Source organism: Elephantulus edwardii, unplaced genomic scaffold, assembly GCF_000299155.1.
Source record: "Elephantulus edwardii isolate Elephantulus edwardi_28Jun2011 unplaced genomic scaffold, EleEdw1.0 scaffold00378, whole genome shotgun sequence".
In the NCBI taxonomy this organism is placed as follows: domain Eukaryota; kingdom Metazoa; phylum Chordata; class Mammalia; order Macroscelidea; family Macroscelididae; genus Elephantulus; species Elephantulus edwardii.
This window is the reverse complement of record NW_006400128.1, coordinates 240,367-249,556: the sequence shown is the minus strand read 5'-3', so window position 1 is coordinate 249,556 and position 9,190 is coordinate 240,367. Positions and strand designations below refer to the sequence as shown.

Sequence of the window (9,190 nt, the reverse complement as noted above, 5' to 3'; positions counted from 1 at the left end):
CTCATATGTTATTTCTTTAAATTCCTCTGTATCGGCCAATTCCTTTCTATATAGTGACTCAGTATATTCCTTCCATCTTCTTTTAATATTTCCTGGATCGTTTAATATTCTGCCCAAAGCATCCTTGATTACAGCAACTCTAGGTTTGAATTTGTTTTTCAGTTCCTTGAGCTTAAATTTTATTATAAATACTATCTTATTATTAACATAATTAAATACTTATTAAATCTCAACCCAAAGCAACTCAATATTTTTTATATGTATCAATTATATATCTCAAAATATAGAAAACAGTTTTAAAGTATGAGACTAGAAAAATTCAACAAGGCCTGATTACGATTATTGGACATTTTATGATTTTTTTAAATAAAATATTATTTTAACTGTGATATTAACAAACATTTACAAGGAAGTTAGATTTTCATTCATTATTGCACATTTTATCCCCTCCCTTCCTCTTTCACCTCCTCCAGTTCACTTTTTAAAAAATATTCATTCATTGTTGTACAATTATCTACCTCCTCTTTCTCCCCCTAGTGCTCTTTGTAATGATATACCTCCTATTCTGGGCTGTTGTCATATGTATAATGCCTAATCATATATTCCTTTTAAACAGTTCTTTCTTTCATCTGTTCCAATGCAATGGTTACTCTTATCCTATTTTCTTCACAACCCCCAGGTCAAGCTTTATAACAATGGTGCTATGCAGTATTTGTCCTTCTGTGACTGAGATATTTCACCCAGCATGATGTTCTCCATGGTCCCGCATATTGTGTAATGTTTTCCAAGTTAATTGTTTTTCAGTGTTGTATAGTAATCCATTGTAGATATATATACCATAGTTTTTCCATCCTTCATTTGTTGATGGGTTCTTGGGTTGCTTCTGTCTCTTTGCTATTATAAACAAAAAAGCAATAAACATGGATGTGCATATATCTATTTGGGTTTCTTTAGTTCTTTTGTTGCTGTGGTTTCTTTAGGGTGGGTATATTCCTAGAGGTGGAAATGCTGAGTCAAATGGCATTTCTATTTGTAACTTATTGAGAAAGTGTCATACCGCCATAGTGGTTGCAGCATTTTACACTCTGACCAGCAGTGAATAAGGTTTCCAATCTCTCCCCAACCTCGCCAGCATTTGTTGTTTGCTGCTCTATTGAACTTTGCTATTGCTAGTTGTTTTTGGCATAACAGAGCTTAACACTGTCTGATTCAAACTGGCCAATATCCACCTCGCCTAACTAATATTTAGGATGTGGGTCCTTTTGCATTCCATTCCATTCCACTTTTTACAACTTTGTTTTCCAAGAGTCATACTTTGTAAATTCCGTGTTGTAGTTATTAATGGATGTTTGTACTCATTTTTTAGTTTTTCCCATCTGAGATACTCTACTTCCAGAACTATATTGAACACATTTCTTTGTTATTTATAGAGTTTTCAAAAGTCTGTTATTTCAAAAGTGGATAGTCAATCCTGCTTCTTAGTCTTAGTCTGAAAGCTCCACTGAAACATGTTTACGATGAGTGTCCCTGCAGATATTTGAAATACCACTATCATCGCTTCCAGTATCATAGCAACCGGAAGGATAACTTGATACAAATTGTCAGAAAAGTGTTGTATTCATTAAGAGTAAATTATAAACAAGCAAATATATAAACTATAAAATAAACAACAACATTCAAAATACCTCATCGTAATACAGCAAACTACAGATTAACTGCTGTGCTCATAAGACAAAACTATTAAGCAAACAAGTATAAAAATATCATAAAACAGGCATGCATGCTTACAAAATAAGTGTGTCAAGGATGCAATGAGAGCTAGGACAGCCTGAGTAATGTTTCTGCTTGCCTCAGAGGAGCCTAGGCGACTCGGCCTGGCTAAAGATGGTGTCTTTACCATTTACCATTTTGTATTAGTCATATCTTTTCTACACCAAAATAAACTCTGAGTAATAGAAACTGTAAGACAAAACTTTAGAATAAAACAAAGGGAATCTGGACAAATTGTTAAATCTACCTAAAAGAACAAGTCAGTAATTGTCTATCAAACAATTATCTTTGTTGACTATATTATGACAATTAACCTTGATGTTCTTGAAGCTATGATTCTGAGCCCCAAGGTCCAGCAACTTATCCTATGTACTTAGTTATAGCTAAGAAGTCTTTAGGGAATCTGGTGACCTAGTGGTAAAAAATTACAACGCCACCCCAAAGGGTTCAAAATCTACTACATGCACCACGGAGAAAAATAGGAAATCTCCTTCCATGTGATTTGTAGCCTCTGAAAGACCCTACAGGGTCAGCTATGGGTTGGTTTTTGACTTGAGAGAAAATAAAAACAAGAAGAAGAAATCTTTTATAAATTTGACTCACTACAATAATTAAAAAAAATTATTCTGATATAACAAGAAACAAAGTATCTAGTAGGATGCTTTAGTTTTGGTAATAATGTGAATCTTACAGATAACACATTATATTGTACTTTTATTTTAAAAAAATTTTAAAGTATTTATAGTTTTAACTTAAATGTGCTAATGTTTAAAGATACAGTATATTTCTGTCCAACTCATCATGAAAAGACCAAGAAAGAAGGTAGATACAATGACATAAAAATTTGAGACAGATTTTGCCTTAAAGGGTCATATTTTCTTACACTATCTCTGTATGATATAAAACAAAATAAATTCAAGAGAACACTGATTTAAAAAGAACACTGAAATGTACAATCTTGGCACTTACTTCAATTGTATGGATAATATCTCTGGGGCCAATAACTTCTGGATCATATTTAATATGTGCTTTGTTGGTTGCCAAGGCTACAGAGCAGTAGAAAATCCCTCTGTGTTTTGTGAGGGTAGACTCTATTTTATGGACACAAGAAGCACAAGTCATTCTTCTCACCTGTTAAAGACAAAGGCATTTTTCATTCAGAAATTATAGTTTTCTTCAATTAACATGAGGAGAGTTTTGACTCTTCACTAAAAAAGTACTTATACTATGAAATTACAACATAGGATTTAAATCTCATCTGAATTCCCAACATGTTCTATATATATTATCATTGTAACGGTATATTCCAACCACATTAAGTAAAGTTCTGTTCCTAACTATAATAGGTTTGATAGAATTGCAGCATCTCATTTTAAAAATTCCTCTTCTTCCTGTCTTCTTACTATCAAAAGGATTTGACAACTATCACTAATGCGTATATCTACTATTTTCTCCCTTAGTATTTTTTCCTCTAGACTTTAGTATTATTTTCGTGAGGGTTAATGGGTAATGGACTTAGTTATCGAATGTTTTTATAACAGAAATACCTCAAGAAAATGGCTTTCCCAAAAGGAAATTATTTTCTCAGGTTGTTGTTGTTTTTATTAAGTGATGTGGTGTTGAGCAAAACTCACAGCAACCCCATGAACAAAAGACCTGAACCCTGTTCTATAACTATCATCCATTCTCTAAATTCATAATTTCAAGAGGTATGTTGTTTAGGAAGTGGATACCACTCCTGCTTCCAAGTTTATCTTAATCTGGGAGATCCACCAAACACTGTCCACCATGGATAATCATTATAGCATTTAACACACCAGTGGCACAGCGTTCAGCATCACAAAAAAGTTAACAGCAGTCATAAAAAAAATAAGAATAACAAGAATTTAAGAGATTTGATAAATTCAGCTTCCTTGAAGATTATCAGAATTCTGAGAAAAATTCACAATACTAACTAACAGCCTAAATTTTTCCAGTAATTTTACTTTTGGGGGATTGGGAAAAATTCTAAAATACTAAAAATTCTTTACATATGAACTTTAGTCACATCTTTATTTATCAGAGCAAAACCAGCAGACAAATTTCTGTCATCATAATATATACATGAAGACTATTATACAGTCGTTAAAATGGTACTTGAAGAAACTCCTAATTTTGGAAAATGTTTATAAATATAATGTTAAGTGAATACATCTGAATGCAGTATTGTGACTCTATTCAGATCATACTTCATAAAACAAATGTACAAATTACACATTAGGAACTATGCACAGCACCGACCACTCTTTAAAAAGCCAGGCTTACCAGTTGAACAGAGAGTGGAAGAACCCCTGGGACTATGGCTCTGTAACTCATCAAACCAGGCACAAAACATATCTGTGTCTCACACTGTAGGAGGATATAAATTAAAATTCAGGATATCAGCTCTGAGAGAAAAAATTCTCTCCCTTGTGCTTTAGTGGGAAATCCTGGTCTCTTTCTGTTTTCTAATTTCTTGGGGAACTCTGTGCTTCTTGCCTTCTATACTTCCCCTTTTGATGCATGCTTACTTATTCTTTGATTTTTTTTCCTTTTTTAAATTTTATTTTATTACTTTTAATGAACATTTACAGAGATTTTGGATTTCCATTCACTCACTGTTGCACTTTTCCTGTGATCATTTTTGCATCTTAAAAAGCAGACTGAATCTTGAAGTTAAAAAAAAGTTAAAAAATGGTGTTTTAATTATTACATGAAAACCAATATGACGTGTATGCTTTCACGTTAAAAAAAAAAGGCAGAGATCCAAGATGGCGGCAGAGACAGAGTCAACGTGGTGAGCTGTGGGAGCAGTGGACCACTTGGAGCAGGGCTTCTACAGACCTCTGTTTATTGATAATTGAACAGTTAAACAGTTGATGACTGGTCTTCAGTGAAGATCGAGGCTCAACAAGAGGAATTCAAGGATTCCAAAGGAGGAATGGGTGAGTCTCGCAGCTCCCAACCCCCTCCCGCAGAGCCCGCACTGCACTGCACCACAGACGCAGCTCCATGAAGCTCCCACAGCCAGAACCTATGAAATCCCTCACCCAGGATGGATGGTAGGCACCGGGCCTCCCCAAGACTGGTGCAGCAGATCTGCCACACTGCCGCAAAGTGGACTTGTTCTGGGGAGAATTCTTGGAGCCAAGATGGCAGCAGCGGGGGAAGCGGGCAGCCACCAGCCACCCGCACGGGAGATGACAAGTGTGTAGAAGATGACGTGCACTGCCCACGCAGAAGATGGGATGCACACCCCGCTGCCTGCAGATTTGGGTTTCCTTGGACAGGCCAGAGAAGATGATCACCAATAAAATGGATTGTTGAAGGTCACTGTGAGTTGTCTACTTGATGACACTTAGTGGCAGCATGTCCAAGAGGACCGACATCTTAAATGCACCACATATTTTGATCTGTTGAATGCTTCTGCCAAAAGCTGGGGGGAGTCTGTTCACAACTCTCAGGTTCCCTCTGCCATTTATAAAGGGGGAGGGCAGAGACACCTACATCAAATTATAGTATGATCACTTATGGCGGAGGGTAAAAGTGGCGGTGCTGGAATTGGAGTCACTGCCCTTGGCCACATAGTCCTCGGTCAGGTGAGGGGCCCACACTGGGGTGGGGACAATTGGAGGGGGAGTATACCAGCCAACCCCTGGGGGGTTTGCCCTGCTCGGGACAGGCTGTCATCAGCCCCTGGCCCGGGGCGAGCCGTCACGGCCCTCAGGGTGAGCTCTTCAGTCCCCAGACTGTGCCATCTGACACTTGGATGGGGAAAACAAAACAAAAGATGCCTAGGGTATACAGATAATTTTATCTAGGCTACTTTCCGCCACCCTCTCCCCCAGTAAACCTGAAAGCAACACCCCCAAAGCCCTTCTATTTGTAACTCACAAGTTTGTTCTCTCTACGTTTGCTCCCTTTCCTATAGGTAACCTTAACACTGAGTTTTACTCCAGACCTGACCCTGAACCCAGTGCCAGTGACAAAAAGGAAATACAACTGCCAGCTAAGGAATCAAAAGAGGATGGAGCCTCTGGGTTCAAGCAGCCATCCCCACTGGACCCACCTGGGAAAACACTTTGCAGTCCAGAGGGGAGCAAATTACAGGAAAATATCTTCTAACAGAACAAGAAGGCAAGCAGCTCTAAGCCAAGACCACCAGTAAGGTGATACAGTGTCCTCCCTTTCCCCCTTCATATCAATGTCCCTGTTCAGCATGAAGAAGCCAGAGAGTCTTCATCCAGTTCCCAAATCAATAAGACAGTTGGTTTAATTGCCATTGGAAAATGCTTCCCATTCCCCTGTAGCATCTGGTCCCCCCCACTGGATCCTTTTCATTTCCTTCACCTGCTCCCCCACCAACCAAATTGTGCAGCTCTGCAACTGCAACCCTGCCCATCCTCACCTTTCTGCCCCCAACCCTCACCTCCTTGTACCCCAATTATGTTTTTCCCAATAAAATAAAATAAATTTTAAAAGTTAGTCAAGAAATAAAGACACATACTACAGGAAACCTCATTAGCATAACAAAAATGAGCCATCCGAAGGTGACAACAATATTTTCGGAAGACACAATTCAATTCCTAACAGGTAGTAAAAGATTTTCTTTATCTTTGTATACCTAAAAATGTATGTTGTGTATTATCTTGAATGATGTTATTATAGTTTAGCTGGGTAATAAATATTAAGTTAAGGAGCAGGTATTTCCAAAATTATTATGTGAGTAATTTAACAAACACTCCTGCCAAAAAGGTATGACAAAACTTCACAGAATTTTCAAAAGAATCATTGGAAGTTCTTTTTAAAACTAAACAGAATACAAAATTGATGAAACATTTATGCAAAGGTATCTTCACATCAAAATTTTCTTCATAAAAGTAAGGAGAAAAGCATCAAATATTCTTAGAATCAATATTTTTAAAATATTGAGCATAAATTCAAATTTGTAGAAATATATATTTAAAAAAATGTGAAGAACAGTGTGAAAAACAAGGTGTATGAACTGTGTAAGCAAACCAATAAAAAAAAGGAAATTAAAATCCATAAGAATAGGAAAAACATCTGCAAAACATTATCACTGACTTGGACCCAATTCATAGCCAATCCTTAAGCAGGTTTTGGGTAAGCAATAAATCGCATGGAAGAACTATTCATCATTTTCCCTAGGACTTGTTGATGGATTTGAACTAATAGAGAGATACCACCTGTGGGCGAGAAGTGCAGCTGTGTACAAACTAGGCCACAAGAGCTCCATGTGGTTATAAAAGAGTGCAACCAAGGTGCTCCCTAGAGCAAAGATGGTGACATTTTGTCTCACATATTTTGGACACATTATCTGTAGAAGCCAATCACTGAAAAAAGAAATTTTGCTAAGAAAGGTAGAAAGGAGGTGAAAGAAAGACTTTGATTGAGATAGATTAGCACAATGATTTTAAAAATGGACTCAGGGCACAAGGGCGACAGTGCACAGGGGCGACGGCGAACAAGGGCAGTCGTATTTGCCGAGGATTGGTGATTTGGCAGCTTAATATCTGGGAACAGACCGCAAGCCCTAACTCCCAGCTCTGCCCAAGCCCTGCACCCCCATCCCTGACACAGCACCATGTCCAAAGACACCACCCCACCACGATCCTGCACCCCCAAATTCTGGCACACCCTGGTAGCCTCGCCACAACCCTGCACCCCTGTTGGTGCTCCAGGGCCACTAGAGACTAATTCAGAAAGCACCGAGACCTACCAACAGCCGTGGACAGTAGATTCTGAGTCAGTACACAAAGGCACAACACAGATTCAGCCATCATCTGAAGCCACCAATCGAGCTGCTGTGGGACTGATCTGCCACGAGAAAGGCTGGTAGGATTCTAATTGGGTTTTCTTGGGCACCGCCGATTGCCTGGGAGAGTACCCAAGGGTGAGCCCACTGGTGGGAATTTGGCTGAGCTCTCTCAGGGCATGCCAACTGCCCAGGAACGAGTGGACCAGTGATAATTTGGCTGAACTTTTGTGAACACTGCAGACCAGCCAGAGGCGAGTGGGTTGAGTCCCCTTGGACTCAAGAGTCCTTCTCGGCAGGGGCCACTGTACAAGGGCAACTGCGTGAGCACCCCTGGACAGGGACCAGTGAATTAAAACAACTGGGTGGGAGACGGACAGCTGGAATTTGAATAGGGACCCCAATTGTAAGCACACCCAGACAACTGAGGCCTGAGTGAAGTTCCCCAAGCGGTAGACCTGCCTTTGAGATCGCCCCAACCACGTACATGCCCTACTCCATTTGGCTCCACACCTGAGTCTACACGTCTGGTTTCTCAACCTGCCATTAATCCAGAGCACCTTGATCTGTCATGCCTACAAGAGACTGCTCTCACAGGCTCTGAACTGACATTTCCCTGGAGTCAGACGTACAGTGAAAACCACAAGTGGGATAGCTACCCAACTGATCTCTAGAGCATTATCTTCAGATAAAGAACATATCAATGTATCGAAGAAAGCAAGCTGTCCTACACAATACACAAACACAAAACAAGATATCACCCCCAAAGGGGGACACAGTATCAATGGATTTCCTGAAGCCAGAAAGTCTGATGGAACTTTCTGACACAGAATTTAAAAGAACAGTGATTGAATATTTTCAATGGATGAAAGACAAACTTGAAGAACTACAGGACACTACAAGCAAAAACCAGGAGGAAGAAATAAAAAAACAACAGTTCAGAACAATGTAGAGAAAACAAACGAGGCATTAGCGGCACTGGAAAAACGAGAAACCACTATCCAAAATACAAGGTCCAATGTTTCAAATGCTGTCAACAGGATGGAGGGACACATGAGCAGAGTTGAAGAGATGGAACACAGAACCAGTGAAATAGAAGACAAAATTGTCGCCACTGATCTGCTAGTGCAAAAAGTAGACCCAAAAAGGAAAGAAAAAGAAGAAAACTTAAGAATAATGTGGGACACCACCAAGACAAATAACATGCACATCACTGGAATCCCAGAACAGGAAGAAGGAAGTAAAGGCATTGAAAAAAGTTGTGGAAGAATTACTAGAGGAAAACTTCCCAGGCCTAATTAAGAATGAGAGAAAAAAAAATATATATACACACACACACACACACACAAGAAGCTCAGCGAACACCATATAGACTAGACCCAAAAAGAAAAACATCAAGGCATAATCATAGTTAAATTTGCCAGAACCAAAAATAAGGAGAAAATCCTGAAAGCAGCAAGGGAGAAAAGAGTAACCTAGGAAATCCAAGATGGCAGCAGAGGCAGAGACAGCGTGGCGAGCTGCGGGAGCAGCGAACCACTCAAAGCAGGGCCATTATGGCCTTCCACAGACTTCGGCTTATTGATAATTGAACACTTAAGCAGTTGATGACTGGCCCTCAGTGAA

General features: G+C 39.2%; 1 protein-coding gene across 1 annotated transcript in view; it reads right to left on the bottom strand.

Annotated features, from left to right (window-relative positions):
- ATP7A (ATPase, Cu++ transporting, alpha polypeptide) overlaps nucleotides 1-9,190 on the bottom strand; it is a 342,426-nt gene that overhangs the window by 228,930 nt on the left and 104,306 nt on the right. The window contains exon 6 of the mRNA XM_006902187.1: nucleotides 2,740-2,901. Coding sequence (XP_006902249.1) covers nucleotides 2,740-2,901 — 162 coding nt within the window. The remainder of the gene's footprint in view (nucleotides 1-2,739; nucleotides 2,902-9,190) is intronic.